Genomic DNA, 21,988 nt, shown 5'->3' on the forward strand with positions numbered 1-21,988 from the left:
AGGAAGCCCTACTAGAAGTGGCGTATTTGGGAATCAAATGGGCACTTAGATATGGCTTGCCAACATCATAAGCAGTGGCTTAATCCTCTGTCACAAGTCATCCCACAATAATTTTTACTGTAGAGACTTAAACTTTACAGCAACATTTTTTAAAAAATGTTTACTGATTTGAAAGGCAAAGACAAGGAGAGAGCAAGAAAAAGACTGATAAGGAGAGCTCCATCCATCCTTTCTTTTCTCAAATGTCTGCAACAGTCCAGGCTGGGCCAAACTAAAGCTGGGAGCCAGCAACTCCACTCAGGTCTTCCGGATGCTGGAGTCAGAAGATGAGCTGGTAACAGAACCCATACATCATAACATGGAGTATGGCTGTCCCAAGTGCTACCTTAACTGCTATGCCAAATGCCCACCCAGCAGCAAATCATAAGGATTTAAAACTGAGTTTTGTAGGAAAGTGACAGCAGGTAAGATGTAATTCTAATCAAGAGTTTATTTTCTAGGTTCTTTAACAAGACCTAGTCACACTTCTAGGTTAACTTCAGGACTTACAATTTATAGGGGAAAGGCCAAGTCATGAACTATACTTCCAACCAAGCTCACAGGACTGCAAGCTGCCATGGCGAGGACTGCTTTCACTCACCTAGAACATCACATTTAACACCGGAACAAGTTTGGAAGGGCAGAAGAGCAAACCCCTGGGAGGCGTGAGCAGTTACCTTTAGAACCGCAGAGAGGGCTACCTTGCTGCCGCCTCTTGGCATCGCTGAGAATGTCAATGACCAATGTGGCAAACTCGTGGGCATTAAACCGAGCTAATTTCTGTCTGCCCTAAGGATGAGAAAATAATTGCAAATGTTCCCCCGTGTAAATACAGATACAGTCCCAGAAAACTGGTCAGGCTATTCACACCTCCTGCAAAGCCCTCTCAGCATCACCACACTGGAGTCTATCACAGCCGTAACTAAAGCAAAGGGTAACAGGCAAAGAATCATTTTTGTAGGAGATACTCCTAAAGTGACCTATCTTTGTGAACAAAAACAGGATATTTTTTTTTTTGAGTATGTAGTAGTGAAAAGTTAATTTGAAGATAGAGTTCATTCAATCTCAAGATAAAAGTTAATGGTTTAGAAGCAGGGACTAGAATCACAAAGCCTCAAACACCTTTCTCAAGCTACTCAGCATCTCCTTGAGAAGGAAGCCTAGCCTGCTTGGTGCAAGTTCACTGTGCAAACCTGTTTTTATCAGAACATTCGCAAAAGAATGTGAATTTTGAGGCTTTTGAAATTTGAAAACAAACAAACAAAACCCTGCTTTCCTGAAGTCCACAGCATGAAACAACTCATCCTGCCATATCTTTGAGCTTGGGGCATCCGCTAGTTTGTTAATTTGACTGAAGAAACTTCTGTGAATGCCTTTGGGTTACTCTCTCTATTAACACTAACAGTTCTTCACATTTGTAAGTCATTTGCAGTTTATCTGTTCCTAGTCTATGTACATCTATTGCTTTTGCTATCATTTTGAAGTTGTCTGCATATAAAATATATGATGCTCTAATAAATCACAAAATTTAAACTACTTGTCCTGGGAAGATGAAATACCAGATCACCACACCATTCCCCACCCCTTTCCGCTACTTTGTAAATGAGCCACTTGCCTGGTTTCGCGTTGATGAGTACTCGGGATTGACCGGAAGAAAGGGGACGACAGTTGTCTCGGTTACCAGGGTGCTGTGGTTTTGTGTGGCAAGCCAGACTAGCCAGAGGAAAAAGCCAGAGACAGAATCTTATCACACCTGCTCCTCTGGGAAGCGCGGCTCACGCGTCACTAGGGAGACTTGGGAAAGCACACTCTGAGGCCAACACACTCAAAAGTCACTGTCGACACACACAGTCATTAGGACGGTAGGAACCAGGCAAGGACGACACTGAGGCTGGCAGTTTGTCGCTGCCCACTGAGAACAGAAGCTTAGCAGAGATAGCCACATGTTAAGTCACCTGCATCAGTCTCTCGCCTGTCAACTTCATCGTACACATCCATGGCAAGTTCTTCAAACAAATGATTACTTAGCTGAAAGTAAAAAAAAAAAAAAAATATCAGGAACACAAGGGACAAAGATTAACACTGAGAGGATGAGAGGAGACTGCGACTTCATTCACCCTGTCATGGCCAATGCTTCATCCCAAACCAGTGCTTAGCAAACACCCCAGGAACGCTTCAAAAATGAAGGGACATCTGCAAGCATCTGCCTACTGCAACAGCCTCACTACCTTCTGACACACAGATAAGGTAGTTGCCACAAGCAGGCCAGAGGAGTTCAGAAGCACATAATCTCAAAGCACGTTCTAGTACTTCACTTTTCCCTAGCTATCACCCTGTGCTTGCCTCATCTGTGCCTCACAGAATCCCCCAAAATCTGAGTGATCCTAAGTCCTTGCCATTTTGAGAGAACCCAATGTGCTGTCACACACAAAAAAACTTGTTGCGGACCATACCTAAAAGTCTTTGTCAGTTAAAAACAAAGAAACAAAAGAAAAAAAAAAAAAAACCAGTCTGTTAGCTTTTGCAGTGGCAGCCCTTGGCTGCCAGTGGGCTGTGTGGTGCCAGCTCCCAACACCAGTCACCCAAACGCCCCACGGCAGCAACTGGGGATGGGCAGGGCAACATGGACTTTTCCATCCCAGATGAGGTTAAGCCTGCCAGGGCCAGGGCTGCTCCAATGCCCTGTGCACTCAACATTTGTGTCCTTTTAACTCGGCGCCTCTCTGCTCTTTCAGGACAGGTGCTGGATGTGCTGAAATCCCTGCTGCAGTTCTTCACCTCACAAGCAGTTTCTGGCTGAGGAAACATCCCGCCCCGGGCGGATCCCAAGTGTGTTATGCGGTGAACTATGAGGCTGGTTACTGAGACTTGAGGGGAACATGACAAAAAGGGTATAACATGTTGTTAGGAGAAAAAAAGATAGATGTAAACTTCAGTAATTAGGATTGAGTTCCGAGTTTTTGCATAAATACATGCATTTGAAACAAGAATTGAAAGAAATGTCCCACGATAGTGAGTTTAAACCCAGGGTGTTGTACTGTCATTATATTTATAATTCAAGCGAACCCTAAAGACTTGGGGCTCTTCCTCTAAGAGACAGCACACCATTGCCTTTATTACTCAGAGCTACGGCAGCCACACTGGTGGAGGACTTTCAGTCCAGGCACTGTGCACATGGTAATACGTTTAATACTTAGAATACTGTGCCGTTTTACAGAAAAGGATGTTGAGATTTACAAGTTAGTAGCTTGTGTAAAGTTACAAAGCAAATCAACAAGGGACCTGAGATGTAAGTTACATGCATGAAACGCTGACATTTACTCATTCAATGCATTTACTCCTGCATTCATCTTTGTCATACTTCTTGCCACATTTTGCCAGGGAAGAACAGATGCAGAGGGAGGGAGGAGAGGAAAGGAGAGACATACTGCAGGAAGCACACTGACCAATTTTGCTTAGAATGCTCACGTAGAGCAGAGGGAGACCCCAGAGTGTGGGCCAGCAGGGAACAGACAGCTTGCCCACTGCCAGCAGTCCCCTTCGCAGTCCCAGCTGCATCTTTAGCTTCCCTTGCCAGCAGACAGCACCACGCCCAGGAAGGCTGAGGAACTTGGTAGGCTTGAGAAGTGTACCTGACCTGCCTGACCTAAGTTTCTAAGAGAGCTGGGCTAACCTCTGTTGCAGATATTTACTGAATGGCCATCTCCTGCCACAGATACTATGGACATATACTCAGCGTTCATGCCAATTTCCAGCCTAGCACATGTAGTACAGTCAGAGGGAACCTGGGCTCTCTGTAGGGTTCAAATACTTGCAACAAAATTTTCCTTACATATTATAAGTAAAAGGGAAGCACACAAAACTGTGTGCTAATACAGAAAGTCATTGAATACAGGTCCTTCAGAAAGGCAATAAAACAGACACACAAAATGGCAGATACAGAACACAGACACCAAACACATCGCATAAAACACATTTATTCCATAATACAGTTAAATGCTAGCAAGAAGAGACTCATGTCACACGATTTTTAACACTTATTATTCTATGAAGCTCTAGCAAAGGACTTGCTGTGAGGAGTCAGAATCGCGGCAGCTGCGACCCCAGCACTGGGCTTCAGGAGAGCCACTGTCTACACCAAAAAGGGGTCTAAATTTAGCTCCTCAGTGGTGAAGGGGGGACGCAGCGCAAAGCAAATACTGCAGACAAAATAGGATGCATGCAGTAGGCCTTAGAAGAGACAGCTCATGGCCTCAGGGAGTGTAACTCATAAAGAAAACATTTAAACACACGCATACAGGAAGGGCAGCAGGGCAAGCTCTGAAAGGCGAGAATCAGATTACAGTAAGCGTTAAGGATCTTGTTCTGATCCAGAGAGCAAGTGGACAGCTGTAAGGAGTATCATGACTTGGTTGAAAAAACAGCCAGGAAGCACCCTGGTGTGGCCTCCCTCAAGAGGACTGGACAAAACGCAACTGTTTCCAGAGGGCCCTAACCAAGTCTGAGCTGGGCAGGCTAGAAAAAAGCACAGTCCGAGTGCAACCCATAGAGCTGAGACAACTCTGATCACACAAGAGCCAGGATCACTGTGTTCTGAAAGTGTGCATTTGGAAAACTCTGGTGAATGGTATGGGACGAGAAGGAGAGGGAACCCTGGTGGATTCCCAGCCTCACCGCCATCCTGGGAGCAGCTTTCTTCCCTCTCTAGCACCCTGAGTGGCTCTAGGAGGTCACCCCCAAGCAAGTGCACCCCACTTGTTGATTTACCAGGGCACACTCAAAGGAGAACAATTTTCTGATGCCAAATACACAGTATCCACTTTCAACATGACAGAAAATCGGGGTCTCTGGGACCAGAGCAAAAGACATGGAGAGGTCCAAAAGACATGGACAGGTTTTGGTTTTCACTGGTGCATAGGCAGGGGTCTGTTTCTCATCTGACAACACCTAAAGGCATCTAATAAAGTCATCTGACACAACAGGTAACTCGGCCTGAGGCTGGGGACCAGCAGGATACACTGATTACAATGCTGGAGTTCACCAGCAAAAAAAAAAAAAAAAAAAAAGAGATACTCACGGATTGAAGCTTCTTCTTCGCAGCTTTTGCTAATTCAGACAAATCCAGGCTGCTAAGAAAACATGCAAAACTAGTAAGTAAGGAAATAAAACACGTCTGTAAGAGATGAAGATCCCCAAGGGACGAACACAGGACTTTCCATCCGTGGGCAAGTTGGTGCAGAGCATTCAATAGCCTGGTTTGGTGAAGGCAACCCCTTCTGACAACACCACGCAAGTATGTAAAAATGATAAAGCGAAAAAAATATCACCAATTACCTGCCAACGACACAATAAAAGCTATTGCCAGGTTAAACACCAGGCTTTGGCATGGAAAATCACAATTAAAAAAAAAAAAAAAAAAAAAAAAAACAACCAACCAACCACACAATAAAATACTAAAACAAAGACGGAAACAATGGGACCGCTGAGAACCCATCTGTAGCAGCAGGTCCTGATCCCTGGCAGGACGTCTGCAGACCTAACAGGTCACACAGAGGCGCAGGGTTCATGCCGCACTGGTGACTCCACTAATAGTGCAGACAGGGGAGGAGGGGTCACAAACCAGGCCTTTATTTTTTTGCTTGGTTCATGAGCTCAGAATGACTTTTCTTTTTTTCTTTTTTCAGATTAATTTATTTTTATTGGAAAGGCAGATATACAGAGGTGAGGAGAGACAGGAAAATCTTCTGTCTGATGGTTCACTCCTCAAGCGGCCGCAATGGCCAGAGCTGAGTCAATCTGAAGTCAGGAGCCGGGAGCTTCTTCCAGGTCTCCCATGCAGGTGCAGGGTCCCAAGGCTTTGGGCCATCCTCGTCTGCTTTCCCAGGCCACAGGCAGGGAGCTGGATGGGAAGTGGAGCTGCGGGGATTAGAACCAGCACGCAAATGGGATCCCGGGGCATTCAAGGTGAGGACTTTAACCGCTACACTATCGCACTGGGCCCCAGAATGACTTTTCACAGTGTTTAATAGTTGGAAGAAGAAAAAAAGTAACATTTATAATATAGGAAAATTGTATAAATTTAGGGCCCAGTACAATGGCTCAACTGGCTGGATTCTTACCTTGCCAGCACTGGGATCCCATACGGATGCTGGATCATGTCCTGGCTGCTTCACTTTCCATCCAGCTCCCAGCTTGTGGCCTGGGAAAGCCCTGGACCTTGCATCCTCATGGGAGACCTGGAAGAAGCTCCGGGCTCCTGACTTTGGCTGGGCTCAGTTCCGGCCACTGTAGCCATTTGGGGAGTGAACCAGTGAGATGGAAGATCTTTCTTTCCATCTCTCCTTCTCTGTAAATCTGACTTTTCAATAAAATATAAATAAATCAGGGCCCAGTGCACTAGCCTAGTGGCTAAAATCTTCGCCTTGAATGTGTTGGGATCCCATATGGGCGCCAGTTCTAATTCCGACAGCCCTACTTCCCATCCAGCTTCCTGCCTTTGGCCTGGGAAAGCAGTTGAGGACAGCCCAAAGCCTTGGGTCCCTGTATGAGCATGGGAGACCTGGAAGAGCTCCTGGCTCCTGGCTTCGGATCGGTTCAGCTCTGGCCATTGCGGCCGTTTGGGGAGTGAACCAGTGGATGGAAGATCATTCAACTCTTACAATACCATCTCTTATAATACAGAAACTTTCTGTGACTCTACTCCATGAACACAATATACAACTACAAAAGCCATGCTAGCATTACTGACTGCAACAATTATTAGTAACGGTATCAGTTAACTTATGCTCCTTCAAACATAAGTTCTTAGGTGGTTTACTTACAGCCGTCTTATTTCCAAACTGTACAGACATAAAAGAGAAAAAAGGTTTTTTTTTTTTTTTTTGGTAATACAAAACAGACTGACATACTATACAACTGATAACATGTTAGTGACAAATGACACTGGTATTTCAATGGCCTTACCTGTCTGCCATTTGAGGTATGATAAAGTGCTGTCCATTTTTGTGATCTGAAACAGAAAGCAGGTTGGATTGTTTCTGGAAATAGGATTGTAAAGGAACACCATTCATTTCCTCAATCTAAGATGTGCAATCAGTGGGGTAGGTGTTTATATAATGTTTAAGACACTTTTGGGGGCCTGGCATGGTGGCCTAGTGGCTAGGGTCATTGACTTGCATGCACCGGGATCCCAAATGGGCCCCACTTCCCATCCAACTCCTTGCTTGTGGCCTAGCAAGGCAGTCGAGGACAGCCCACTGCCTTGGGACCCTGCTCCTACATGGAAGAGCGGCCACTTGGGCAGTGAATCATTGCACACAGGATCCTCCTCTCTGTATATCTGACATCCCAAATGAAAATAAATAAATCGTAAAAAAAAAAAAAAAAAAAAAAAGGCAGCAGCAGCAGCAGCAGCATTTGGGGGCTCTAGCATCCCACACTGGGAATGCCTGGGTTGGAGCGTCTATTTCCCTCTCCATCAACTTCCCTGCTAATATGCACCCTAGTAGGCAGCAGGTGCTATCTCAAGCTTTTGGGTCCTCATATGGAGACCCAGCTGGGAGTTCCAGGCTCCTGGCTGCAGTCTGGTCCGGCCCTGGTTACAGTGGGTAGGTGGTTTAAACAAACCAGCTGACAGGAGATCTCTTAGTCCCTCTCCCCGTCATTCTGCGTTTCAAACAATAAACAAATAAAACTTCAAAAAAAAAGATCTGCTATTTGTGTTTTTCTGTCATCATGAGTTATGTGGGAATACCAACAATGTTGGAGTGGCTACAAATCCCCAAAGACCTGGCCAGTGGCAAATAATCATATCCTGTTTTCTTCTGGTACAAAAGTCTAGACATCATCAGTGGAAAACCTATGCCCACTCTAGTCCGATTGATTAACCTGCCTCGAGTGGAACCCAAGATCTTCACGGAAAAGTGCAGTTTCCACCAGGGTTATCCTGTGGGATAGCAGAGTGTCACACTAAACTTTAATGGCTCATTCAAATAAATGAGCCTAGAACGACACTGTGCAGGTATTGGTCTCTGCCGGCCCAGACAGGGCCTGCATCTCCTACAAAGGTTACTGATGTAATCCCAATAAAGGCGTTTCTCAGTGAGCATGAGCCGTTTTTCTCTCTTTTTTTTTAAAAGATTTATTCATTTTATTACAGCCAGATATACACAGAGGAGGAGAGACAGAGAGGAAGATCTTCCGTCCGATGATTCATTCCCCAAGTAAGCCGCAATGGGCCGATGCACGCCGATCCAAAGCCGGGAACCTGGAACCTCTTCCGGGTCTCCCACGCGGGTGCAGGGTCCCAATGCATTGGGCCGTCCTCAACTGCTTTCCCAGGCCACAGGCAGGGAGCTGGATGGGAAGTGGAGCTGCGGGGATTAGAACCGGCGCCCATATGGGATCCCGGGGCTTTCAAGGCGAGGACTTAAGCCACCAGGCCACGCTGCCGGGCCCATGAGCTGCTTTTTTTGATGAAAACCCAGAGGAGTGAGCCTGTCCAATTCTACTTGGCAGCGCACTGACAGATGTCTCCCCAGAGCAGCTCTCTCACTCTGCAGTTCCAACAGCAGCAGAGGAGTTGGAGTTGAATGGTGCTGTCCCAGGATGGTACTTGCGGGCCGTTTTGTTTTTTAAATTTTATTCATTCTAACGGGTGTAATGTGGAATCTTACTGTGGTTTTAGTCCGCATTTTTCTAACAGCTAATGATGCTAAACTTACACTCAAGTATTTATTATTCCCCCCCCACCTCTATCTTTTGTTTTTCTATTTTTTTATTGGGGTATGTTCTTCTTATTGAGTTTTAAGAGTTCCTTAAATATTCACATTACAAGTATGTTATATCAGACATGTGATTTCTAAATATTTTCCCTCAGGCTGTAGCTTTTCTTATCATTCTCGCAGTTTTCCAGAGGAAAAGGCTTTAAATTTTGACGAAATAGACTTTGTCTATATTTGCTCTTATGAATTGTGTTGGAGTTATATTGCAGACTTTCTCCTGTTTTGAGAAGCTGCAGTTTCAGGTTTCATAATCAATGATTTTGAGATAGTTTTTGCATAAGGTGTGAGGTTTACCCTGCAATTCACTTTTCTGTAAATGGCTATCTTGTTGCTCTAATATCATAGGTGGAAAACACTGTCCTTGCTCTGTTGTATTCTTTTTGCATCTTTGTAAACCTATTTGTATAAGTCTATTTCTGGATTTTCCATGCTGTTCCAATGCTCCACGTAATTTGTCTTTAATGTTACCCTGTCCAAAGTACTGCCCACCTTTATTTATAGCAAGGCTTCCAATCGGGCGATACGCCTCTTGCACATTATCGCTTCATGCAAACTATCTTGGACATTCTAGTTCTTTTATCTATTTAAAATGTAAGAACAGAAGGTTTATATCCACGAAAAATCCTGACATGCACGCATGAACTTGATCCATCACTTTGTGTGAAGAATTGTCCAAATAACTTTATTATTGAGTCTTCCACCCCATAAACATAGTTTGTCTCTCCACTTATTCAGATCTTTCCTGATTTTTTAAATCAGTGTTTTGAAATTTCAGTATAGCTACTATGTAATCATCTAATATTTCTAGTTCCAGTTTATAATTGCTACTGTTACTTTATAGAATTACTACAGAATTTTTGCTGTTGAACTTGTATTCTACAATCTTTCTAAAATTATAGTTTTTTGTTTTATTTTTGATTTTGTGGCTTCTATGTTGAAATCATAGCACTTGAATGGGGTGTGTTTTACTTCTTTTCAACTTGTGCATTTTTATTCATTTATCTTGCCTGTGACACTGGTTAGGATTTCTAGTGCAATGTAGGCTACAAGAGTGGACACTCCAGTACACTCCCCAACATTAAGTCAATGTTGCCTACTGGTTTTCTGGAAACCCTTTATCAGGTGAAGACATAACTATCTACTCCTTATTTAAATCAACTGATGTTGAATTCGACAGAACGCCATTTCTGAATCAAGTGATAATAATTATAGTTTTTCTTTTTCAGTCTATTAGCTATATTAACTGATTTTCAAATACTAAATCAACCCTGCACATCTGGAAATTATTAGATTAGGGCACATATTTCTTTCTTCCTTTTTCTTTTTTTATTGGAAAGATATACAGAGAAGAAGACAGACAGGAAGATCTTCCTCCAGTTGATTCACTCCCCAAGTGACTGCAATTTGGCCAGAGCTGAGCCGATCCGAAGCCAGGAGCCAGGAGCCATGAACCAGGAGCCAGGAGCCAGGAGCCAGGAGCCTCTTCCGGGTCTCCCATGCGGGTGTAGGAACCCAAGGCTTTGGGCATTCCTCAACTGCTTTCCCAGGTCACAAGCAGGGAGCTGGACAGGAAGTGGGGCTGCCAGGATTTGAACTGGTGCCCATATGGGACCCTGGCGTGTTCAAGGCAAGAACTTCAGCCAGTAGGCTACAGTGCCAGGCCCAGGGCACATATTTCTTTTTAATCTACTCTAGGATTCTATCTGCTGACATTTGAGAAGGATGTTTGCCTATGTTCGTGAGAACTGTGTTTTTACTGACTGTGGTATCAGGACAATGGTAGCTGCATCAAACAAACTGAGAAGAGTTCCCCTCCTATTTCCTAAAACTGAATCAACCAATCATAAAACTTGATATTATTTTTCTTTTTTTTAAACATTTATTTATTTTTAATGCAAGGTCAGATAAACAGAGAAGAGGAGAAACAGAGCAAGATCTTCTGTCTGGTGATTCACTCCCCAGGTGACCACAACGGCTGGTGCTGCATTGGTCTGAAGCCAGGAGCCAGGAACTTTTCTCCAGGTCTACCGTGCAGGTGCAGGGTCCCAAGGCTTAAGAATGATACCCCTGACATTTGTGTCACCTTGGGGATGCACCTGGTGATAGTTTTCCCTGTGCAAGTCCAGTTATGTTCCTGGTTCCTTCTACACTGAGTCATGCAGGATGTTATCCTGCACATTGTCAATACTATGTTTGGACATTCTAGAGGCCCTGTAATCTCTGTGGAATATGCTAACATTTCTGTTTTAGCAGACAATTAACAAGAATGGGTTCTGCCTCAGATACATGATGGAAACAATATGGACATAATAGTATTACCCACTTCCCTATACCCCCTGAACCTTTTTTTTTTAACCGCAATTAACTATGTAAAGATTGTCAACAACAATACAATAAAAAAAAAAAATTAAAAAAAAAAAAAAAAAAAAAGAATGGGTTCTGCTCCCTGGGCAAGAGGTGAAAAAATAACAAGGAAAAGAGTAACATGGATTCTCCTTAAGCGCTAGGCCAGAGGTCCAGGTGCGTGTGCTGCTCTTGCTGTCACCACTGCAACCACAGTCTTATCTTGGGGTGGAATGGGACAGAAGAGAAAAAAAAAAGGCTGGGGGGGAGGAGGAAGAAGTAAGGAGGAGAAGGAGGAGGAAGAGAAAACCCAGGGGAATCCCCCTACTTTCTCTCTGGTAGGAGTCCCACTTCCTGCTGCTCCGATCAAAAAGAGAAAGCTTCTGTGTACCTGTAAGGCAGTTCGAAGTCTCATGCTAGTGCTGAAGATGCATCTGAGATGAAACAAACAGGACCAGGCCCAGCACGATGGCTCAGTGGCTACATGCTTGCCGTGCAAGTGCCAGGATCCCATGTGAGTGCGGGTTTGTATATTGGCTGCTCCACTTCCCATCCAGCTCCCTGCTTATCACCTAGGAAAGCAGTGGTGAACAGCCCAAAGCCTTAGGACCTTGCACCCACGCAGGAGACTCAGAAGAAGCTCCTGGCTCCAGATCAGCTCAGCTCTGGCTGTCGCGGCCACTTGGAGAGTGAACCAGCAGGTGGAAGTTCTTTCTCTCTGTATCTTCTCTGTGTAAATCGGCCTTTCCAACACAAATAAATAACTCTTAAAAAGAAAGATATACAGAAAAAAAGAGAAAGAGAAAGAGAAAGAGAGAGAGAGAGAGAGAGAGAGAGAGAGAGAGAGAGAGAGAGAGAGAAGACCTGCACCAACAGTTTGATTTCTTTTGCAGAATTCTCAGACAGCTACTCTGGGCATTTGGTCCGAGGGTGAATGTGGGTATTATGCAGAAGGGCTTGGTACATTTTTCTGCAGAGGAATCAATAGTAACTTTTTAGACTTTGTGGCTGCCTGCCCTCAACTTATTCACGTTGCTGCAGCTGTGTGAAAGCAACAAGATTTAAGTGTGCATAGCTACCTTGCAATAAATTTTTTTTTACCAAACAAGTGATAGGCACTATTTGGTCCACAGACCACAGTTTGTTCAGTCCCATTCCATATCTCAAATGCCAAAGTTGGCTAACGGCAAAGTTCACTTTTGAACTTTCTTTCTAATCCCTAAGTGACAGAATTCTTCAAATCAGGGCACAAGTTACAGGTCTTTGCTCCTCCACTCACATCCTGCACCGCTCAACAAGAATGGTGCCTATTCAACTCTGGTATAGTAAAGCTCCTGGATTCTTAAAATAACAAAAACAAAAAGAAAAAGTCACTTCTCCAGAACAAAAATCAAGTTCTAGAAACCAGAAGTTCAAGTTGACCAGCTTTATGTATGTTTGACGTAAGACTGAAAACTTGACTAAGTTTTCTCTAGGACACGTCAAAGCAGAGGTCACAAAAGATAGTGATCCAACTTGTTTTTCCAGAAGCTTCCTGACAGCCGTGGGGAGGTTGTGATCCTTTCACTCACCTGGTTTCCTGCCACAGAGATAGAAGGCTAGTCTGTCAGTCAGCTCGTACTGTATCTCCACCAGGCGTTCGGCCAGCTCGTGGTGCCCTCCTTGCCTACCGAGAGAAAACAAGGTACCACTCAGGCGGTTTTCTGTGGACTGGCTCTTTGCACAGGAAGGCACAGAGGCGTCTCCTGAGATACCTTAGCCATGGATCCAAGCTGACGTTTTAGCAGAGGCAGCGCTGTATTGTGAGGCAAACTGTCGAGCACTACTTTGAGTTCTGTTTTTAAACATTATTTTTCCTATCTGAATTACCCTTTTCCTTTATTAATGTACAAAGCACAAGGATTAATAAGAAATCCAAAGATTTAAGACAAAGAATAACTTCATTTAATGAGTTGAGACAACAAAGTGAAAGGTTAATCATAGAAGTTTTCAAAATTTCTCTAATGTATTTTGAGAAATAGATGAGGAGAAAACTTTTAAAAAAAAAATTGGAAAAACAGAATTGAAAAACAGCATGTGAGGCCCAGCACAGTCATCTAGTGGCTAAAGTTCTCGCCTTGCATGCACTGGGATTCCAATATGGGCGCCAGTTCTAATCCCAGCAGCCCTGCGTCCCATCCAGCTCCCTGCTTGTGGCCTGGGAAAGCAGTCGAGGACAGCCCAAGGCATTGGAACCCTGCACCATATGGGAGACCGGGAAGAGGCTCATGGTTCCTGGCTTCGGATCAGCTCAGCTCTGGCTGTTACAGCCACCTGGGGAGTGAATCATCAGATGTAAGATCTTCCCGTCCTCTCTGTAAATCTGACTTTGCAATAAAAATAAATAAATCTTAAAAAAAAAGTTTTGAAATTCAGTCTTTCCCTAATGTCCATTTTCTAGGATCTTTTTTTCTAAGATTTACTTATTTCTATTGTAAAGGCAGATATACACAGAGGAGGAGAAACAGAGAGGAAGACCTTTTGTCTGCTGATTCACTCCCCAAGCGGCCACAACCAAAAAAGCTGTGCCAAGCCAAAGCCAGGAGCCAGGAGCCTCTTCCAGGTCTCCCACATGGGTGCAGGGTCCCAAGACTTTGAGTCATCCTCGACTGCCTTCCCAGGCCCCAAGCAGGGAGCTGGATGGGAAGCAGGACTGCTGAGATTAGAACCGGTGTCCTTATGGGATCCCAGCGCTTGTAAGACAAGGATTTTAGCTACTAGGCTACCACACCTGGCTCTGATTTATTTGTTTATTTATTTGTTATTTTAAAGATTTATTTATTTTTATTGGAAAGTCAGATTTACAAAGAAGGAGAGATAGAGAGAAAGAGCTTTCATTCGCTGGCTCCCTCCCCAAGTGGTAGGCCCTCTAGGATGCTTTTAATAACTTATTTATTTGAAAAGCAGAGTGATAGAGAAGGAAGCAGAGAAAAGAAAACATCTTGTATATATGGGTGCATTGCCATATCGCCCACAACAGCCAGGCCTGGGCCAGGCCACAACCAGGGGTCAGGAGGAACTCCATCTGGATCTCCCATGTGGGTGGCAGGAACCAATCATCTGCTGCCTCCCAACTGCATGGGCATGAAGCTGGGCAGGAATCTTGAGTAGCCAGGACTCAAACTGGCATTGCAATATGGGATGCAGGCATCACGAGCAGAAGTTTAACTCACTGTACAACATTTACCCCATGACGGAACTTTCCAAAGATGGCACATATGTATGGATTTCAAAATTTCTTGCACCAAAATAAATGTATATTTGCATTTCCTTTTGCCATGAACTTTCTGAAGTGCCTTGGTAGACTGTCCAGACCTGACCATTCAATGCTCTGAAGAAGGCCCTGGATTCTCTGGATGAGGGTCCCGAACCACTTGAACAGCTCTGATCCAGGGACAGACAGGCCTGCCAGCACACGGCCCGCACCAGCCACTGGCGCCTCTCTGTCTTTAGATTCTGCTAACAGTGAGAAAATGCCAAATTTGCCTTTCTTTATACATGAAATAAATATTTACTATGCTTAGAATCCTTTTAGTAATATGGTATAGAGGCAAGTGACAACACTGAGAGGCCACTATGTGCAAATTACAGGCAAGGGAATTCCAAGGAAATGATCCTAATGGTCTCCTGAGGACTCCCTCTTCCAAGGGCCAGGCCAGCTTCTCTTCCATCACTACAGAACACCCTGCTGCCTCCCAGACACCTCTGATTTTTACAATGCACCCGTCTGTTTCCTTTGTCTTTTTAGCATTTGTGAAATCAGGGAGCAGTCTAAGATAGCTGTGACGCCATACTCTGGGTGAGCTTTTTGCCTTTTCTAGTGCTGCACGATACAATGATGCACTGTACACTAGACATCATCTTGGATGTGAGGGCCCGTGTCCTGCTGCTATTCCCACATGCACTCAGCTTCTCCCTCATTCATTCTCCAGATGTGCTAAATGAGTCCTGGTCATCCTTGCCTTGGGCACTCAGATGTTCACTACTTAAGGCTTTCATTTATACCCAACTATACTGTGAACCACAGATCTAACCACTGACTGGCTAGCATGTTCAAGCATTGATGAAGAATATTGAAGTGAGAATGACTTCTGTAATTTGGACACCTGACCTGGACTCTGAACACAGCTCACATGCTACTTATGAATGATAAAGTAGAGGCCAAGAAGCTAACCACACTGCTTTACGAGTCCACCCTTTTCCAGGCTAAGCTTAACTACCTTTGAAATGTCTTCTACAAAGTAGTAAGGTATGAATCTTCAGAGGTTATCAACATCATTAAATGTTGATGATGAATGGTTAGCTGCTTAGCAACAAATCACACTCACATACAAATCTCTCAGAGAGAAGTGGCAAGAATCTATGTTTCTTACCTGGCATAATCAACAGGCGTTTTCCCATTAGAATCTTGTGTGCCAGGGTCTGCTCCGTATACTGCCAGTAACTCAGCCTGTAGAATCTGCCCTGCCTTAGAAGCTACGTGCAGGGGGGTATTTCCTTTTTCCTAAGAACCAGTCATAATTAGTAGACAAATGACAAACAGAAAAGCAAACGAAATAAACTAACGGCAACACAAACACCACAACACTTGGCGTCAATCAAATCATTCACAAATCGAATCTCAATCAATTCACATTTTCTTACAGGATGAAGGAAGTTGGCCTGGGCTCCCAAAGACAAGAGCCTCAGACAGGTCTCCAGGTTCCCTGTTCTCACACTTGAATGTAGTTGCTGCAAGACACAAACAGTATTTGTTAAAAGTATTGAGGATTATCTGTAAGAATGGCTGACGGACCATTTTAATACATGTCACATTAGCAACACACAATCTTTGTTTTAATGAGAGGGACTGAGTGGTCTCTTCGTCACGGCCACCTGCAGACTGCAAGGTGAGGTCAGGCCCATCTTACTGCTAAGGAAACCGGGATGGTGAAGGCTTACCTGTCCAAATGTCTGGCAAGGGGCAAACCCAAGTGAAGCAAAGTGAGGAACTGGCTGCTCAAGGCTCTCAAGTCTGACAGACTGAACTTCAAACCCTACTCCCTCCAAGCTGTGTGACTTTGAGACAGTTCTTTAAGCAAGCTGACCTGGAAGTTGGTGAGAAAACTACCACCTACACACAGGGTAACTGCAAGGATTTAACAGCATTGTCAAGGGCTGAGTGTTGAGCCCAGCCTGGAGCAAGTGCTCCAAGCACACAGATGCCATGACTGTCATGATGAGTGGTCATGAACTTGGGGCTTGAGGGCTTCAGCCTCTCCCCGGGCAGGTCCCAAGACTCTGCATTCCAGCACACCTGCGCATCAACAGCATCCCTAGCCTGCAGATGATGCTTTGCTGAAGTGTTTCAGACCAGGAAACAGAACTGTGGTAGACCGTGCTCTGTACTACTTAAGCTCTTCTATGTTCAGAAGATGAGTGGCCTTCCTTCAAGTCTATTCTAGAATTGTCTAAGATATGGTCACCTTTACCATTAATAGGAATACAGAAAACTAACAACTGTACCAAGAACTTTGTCTTTCAATTTTCATGAAAAAAAAAAAATACACATACACATCCCCTTGAGCCTTCATGAACATTAATATTAATAACATGCCTTCCTATGCAAATTTTAAAATTCTGAATTTCAAGAGATTGTGCTTTATGGTGATGGAGCATTTGTCAAGAGCAGAGCTTTGAAACAAAGATGAGAGCTTTGTATAGCATCTCTAGAAAGGCTGTCTGGCTCTCATCCAGAACCCCACTGACGTGCTTTTCAGACACAGTACACCCTGCTGTGCACCGGGGCCTGGGTCACACCCTTCTTGCTGAAGCTCTAAAACTTGGAGAGCTTACCCCTCTCCCCAAGGTGTCACTGTCTTCACAGAAACAAACACTTGCACTGCAGGCTTTCCAGCCCCACCTAGAAACAAACCTTGAGATGGTTCCGAATTCAAAGTTAAGAAATCGGAAAATTTATTGGAATATAATTTAAAAATTGTCAGAAAAAAACATACCGTTTCCCCAGACACTTGTTTTTCCTCTTTGCCCCTGTACCTCAAACACAAATGGCTTGCCATGTGAATTAAAGACGGCCAAAAACAAAACTTGCAAAGAAACAACTGTTTTTAATTAAAATACAGAAATGACTCTTTGCTTTCTTTGCTCTTCTCTCTTCCTTTTAAAGCTTTTCCCAGATAACTCTCACAGGGGTTCCAAGGCACCGACCCACCTTACTCAAGTCTTTAGCGGTCACGCTGTCGTCGTCCCGGCACGGCAGGCGATGTACAAAGGCTAACATCTGATACTTGGCTCGGATGAATTCTGCCTTATTGGGACTGGATGTAAAGCAAAAAAGAAAACCACTCAGTTGCCATTCAGAAGTAACATTCTTCATTCTTGGTACTGTAAGAGGAGGAGGAAGTGATCCACACCTCCCACTGGACAGTGAAATGAACAATGCTGAAGCCAGCTGCAACAGTTAAGACCTGAGCCTGGAAAAACACACTGGTGGGGAAAATCAGTGGGGGGTGGCAACTGAGGGGTGGAATTCCTGACTCTACAGAATTGTATCATAAAATTCAAAATTTGGGCCCGGCGGCGTGGCCTAGCAGCTAAAGTCCTCGCCTTGAAAGCCCCGGGATCCCATATGGGCGCCGGTTCTAATCCCGGCAGCTCCACTTCCCATCCAGCTCCCTGCTTGTGGCCTGGGAAAGCAGTTGAGGACGGCCCAATGCATTGGGACACTGCACCCGTGTGAGAGACCCGGAAGAGGTTCCAGGTTCCAGGCTTTGGATCGGCGTGCATCGGCCCGTTGCGGCTCACTTGGGGAGTGAATCATTGGACGGAAGATCTTCCTCTCTGTCTCTCCTCCTCTGTGTATATCTGGCTGTAATAAAATGAATAAATCTTTAAAAAAAAATTCAAAATTTAAAATAAAAATTAAAAAAACATTACACACTGTGCTGAATCTGCAGAATCCCTCCTTTGAACAGCCCATTTCTCCTCTGTAAAATGTCCTCAACTGTATTAGCAACAGTTGGAGGAAGTGGCATTTTAGTCCCTTGTATAGCAGGCATCTGGCAGACTGGGGCCTAGAACCTAGATTTTGATCTGATCATCTTTTGAGCACCCAAGTGTAGGCCTGAGTATGCCATCAGCTTTCAAGTAACCATGAAAAAGAGATGTGATGATGATGGTGGTCCCCCTCATCTTGCACCTGCAACAGCAAGGGGTTCAATACACAGCTGGGGCCAAAGGCCTCTTAGGGCACTCTTGGCTGTTCTCCTAAAAACAGCTGCGTTCCTTCTGGTGGGCTCCTGTGTGTTAAGAAGACATTAGAAACAGTCTACTCACTGTACTTTATCCTGTGGATTAGCCTTGCGTCTTCCACTCAGGATTGAGGCAGGGTCCAGCAAGGAGTGCTCCCATATAGAATTAGCACCATTGTTGTACAAGGTTTCAACCATCTGAAAGCAGGCAGCATGGAATCACATTCTTACTTCTTTTCACAGATAGTCAATGGGAATCAGCGACTGCGCTGGAAAACAGGGCTCCATTACCAACACCAACACGTTTGGGTTATTACTCAGAGGGCTGTTTTCTGATTTTAAAGATTTATTTATTCAGACAGAGAGATTTTTTCACCTGCTGGTTCACTGCCCAGGTCTTCTACAAGGATGTCAGGAGCCCAAGCACTTGAGTCATCACCCACTACCTCCCAGAATGCACTAGCAGGGAGTTGGACTGCGAAGCAGAGCAGCCGGGACTTAAACTGCCACCCCAACATGGGTACAAATGTCCCCAAGTGGCAGCTTACTCTATTACACCACAGCACCTGCCTTGATTGCCAACTTTAGAGGAAGATGAACCCGTGGCAGGATCGAGCTCTGCCCAGCTGGAGAGCTGAGCATCTGAACACATTGGAATGTATGTTTGGCACAGATGATGAAAAGGACTCTGACACTCAAGGGCATGTCCCCCAACCTGATCATGTATTTGTAACCCTTTTATACTATCTATTTTTAAAAGATACATATACTGTTAAAGCCTTTTGCTAACAAGTATGGCTTGATGTGATATACGTTTCCTAGATACATTAGAACAACGCAACTATGAAAATAAATTCTCTAGTATGACCTGAACCTGTCCTGAGTTCCAACTGGCATTTAGAACTACCCATCTCAGAATTTTATTCAGACTCTATATTATAATCTGGCTTTCTAAGCACAGACTAAACTGAGAGCAATAAACACCACTTTTCACTTCTCAACAAAAGACTGCTTAAAAAAAAAGACTGATAAACCCTACACCCAATTTCACTTAAAGCATGACTTTTGAAATAGCCTCGCAGAGAAGAGCTATCTTCACACAGGAGATCCAATCCCACGTGTTCTGGTCCCTTGCTTCCCTCATACAGACAAATTCAAGGGGACGTGGTAGATACCTGCCGGAGATTTACCAAAATATTTACTGGAGATAAAACGAAGACAAAGCACATCTAATTCTCAGTTCCAAGGGGAGTCAAACGAGGTGGACCCCAAAACGGAAACACAAGTGATGCGACACTGACGCCAAATAAAAACTCTCTTAACAGAGTATTAACCATCCAATCAAAACATGTTAATTAATTTGATCTCTGACTAGCAACAAGAGCTTGAAGGAAACTTCAATCAGATGCTTTGGAAATTTCCAAAAGGAGAAAATGTTATAAGCCATCAGCAGGTACTAGGTACATTAATGAACAGCTTCTGAGGCAGTGGCTTTTGGAACATTCATCACGGTGCGTGGAACAGAAAGATCACTTAGAAACAATCTTTGGTGACAATTTAGGAATTTGGTCGTGACACATTCCCACAACATTTTAATGATTATCCATCTGCAACCGACTGTGCGTTGGGGGGAAAAAAGCCTTGCGTCAAGAGGCAAGCGACCACATGAAATGATAAACTCACTCAGATACGAGTTACACATCACATCGGTGCCACGGCACCTCTTAGCAACTATGGCGCAAACGGCTTCCAAAGATATAAGGAGCAGACTAGGAGACATTGCAGTTGCTAAAGCAATGCGTCCTAAAGTCTACATCGAAGCCCTGGACAGGACCGCTGCACTTTACCTGAAGCAGGGTCGGGGGCCACGGGGTGTGCTTCAGATGCCTCACTTGGGAGATGTGGCGCCCTAAGCTCCGATGGACACTGCAGCACTCGTCACAGATGAACGTTCCCCTGTTGACGGATGCCCAGGAAGGATCTGGAAAAGGAAGGAAATCTCAGCTGGTTTCTGACCTACCAGACTGGCAAATGATGACTGATGTTTGGTTTTTCAGAAAAGTAAGACTTTTGCTGTTGTGTCTACACAAATGCTTGTCAACATTATGGAGCTGGTGATCTTGTCTGACCTTCCTTGAATGTCAACTGAGACCAAAAGCACTCGGAAGCTCTGAAGAAGCAGTTTCTTTCTGACTCAGGGCCACACTTCTTGGCTCTAACATTTTACCATCTCGTTCAGTCAACGTAAGAGAAGCTATGAAAGGGTCCGGATGGAGCATGGCAAATTCCACAGCACCCAGAGTGAGCTGACATAACTCAGATGGTGAATTATTCACACAGCAACATGGGAAGTAAATGGTGGCAACACGGTTGTTCCAAGCCATTGCTGCAAACCAGCACACCGAGACACCAAGCAGAGGGCTGCGAGTGACCACACCGAGACACCGAGCAGAAGGCTGCGAGTGACGGAATGAAACCCTGCGGCTGTTGTGCTCCGCTATGGTACTATGGTACTATGGTACTATGGTACTATGGTGCTATGGTACTCCCTGGGCACTTGAAACGAACTACCCAGGTCGGCCCTGCAATGGAGAGGAAAGAAAAGAAACGACAAAGGCATCGCAGAGGGTGGAGGTGAAGATGCAAAACAAACAGGAGCATCTGGGTGAGCAAATGACACCTTCCTTTGAAATCCCACAGGGCTTGCTCTGAAGTAAGGGATACTTCACACTGAGCAACAGCAGGGGATGTAAATAAACCCAGCTCAGAAACCCCAAGGAAAGGTTCCCTCCTTCTCAGCACACTCACAATGGGGTGACACTGGGGGCTGCCTGGTCGCAGGATTAAATTTGAAAATTCTTCAATGTCCACAAAAATCCCTAAAATGCATGCACATCATCTTTACCATTTTTTTCTTACAGTTTATTCAAGCCCTTTCAAACCATATAATGAAAAGCTATGATTTCAATCACAGACAAGTCCTGGGAGCCAGAGAGGCTGGTGGTTAAGAGGGTTGGCTCTGGAGATGGGCAGCCCACGGTCTGAACCCCAACTCTGCAACTTCTTGCACAATGATCTCAGGCAAGCTTCTTCCTGGAGTGTCCCCACCGAGGGTCACATGGGAATGACAGAGTACAAAGGGAAAGCGGAGGACCACTCCCACAGCAAGCACACAGTGATGCTGACTGTTACAAATCTTTTACAAATTAAGTCCTCGGTATCATGCATAGTTTTGAGAGCCCAGTGAAATTTGTGATCTCTTGTAAAAGTTTCTGACCAAGCTAAAGCTAAAACACCAAACAGGTTATGCTAACATCATCCTAGTACCCTAGAAACCTCGGTGATGCTGGGCTCATGTGATGGTTCAACTGACTAATCCTCTCCCTGCAAGCACCGACATCCCTGTGGGAACCAGTTCTTGTCATGGCTATTCTACTTTTGATGCAGTTCCCTGTTTGTGGCCTGTAAAGCAGAAAGGATGGTCCAAAGTCTTGGGACCCTGAACCCGTGTGGGAGACCCAGAAAAAGCTCCTG

General features: G+C 44.7%; 1 protein-coding gene across 6 annotated transcripts in view; it reads right to left on the reverse strand.

Annotated features, from left to right (window-relative positions):
• GIT2 (GIT ArfGAP 2) overlaps positions 1 to 21,988 on the reverse strand; it is a 47,192-nt gene that overhangs the window by 21,888 nt on the left and 3,316 nt on the right. For 5 of the 6 annotated variants that reach the window (XM_004591931.3, XM_004591928.3, XM_004591927.3 and 2 more), the window contains exons 2-12: positions 20,302 to 20,435; positions 18,540 to 18,652; positions 17,416 to 17,521; positions 15,849 to 15,935; positions 15,578 to 15,708; positions 12,737 to 12,831; positions 7,003 to 7,048; positions 5,117 to 5,168; positions 1,995 to 2,067; positions 1,655 to 1,752; positions 717 to 828 (exon numbers count right to left, since the gene is read on the reverse strand). In XM_004591931.3, coding sequence (XP_004591988.2) covers positions 717 to 828; positions 1,655 to 1,752; positions 1,995 to 2,067; positions 5,117 to 5,168; positions 7,003 to 7,048; positions 12,737 to 12,831; positions 15,578 to 15,708; positions 15,849 to 15,935; positions 17,416 to 17,521; positions 18,540 to 18,652; positions 20,302 to 20,435 — 1,047 coding nt within the window. The remainder of the gene's footprint in view (positions 1 to 716; positions 829 to 1,654; positions 1,753 to 1,994; positions 2,068 to 5,116; positions 5,169 to 7,002; positions 7,049 to 12,736; positions 12,832 to 15,577; positions 15,709 to 15,848; positions 15,936 to 17,415; positions 17,522 to 18,539; positions 18,653 to 20,301; positions 20,436 to 21,988) is intronic. The other variant, XM_004591929.3, reaches the window with a different exon arrangement.

The sequence above is a fragment of the Ochotona princeps genome, chromosome 29 (assembly GCF_030435755.1).
Source record: "Ochotona princeps isolate mOchPri1 chromosome 29, mOchPri1.hap1, whole genome shotgun sequence".
Lineage (NCBI taxonomy): Eukaryota > Metazoa > Chordata > Mammalia > Lagomorpha > Ochotonidae > Ochotona > Ochotona princeps.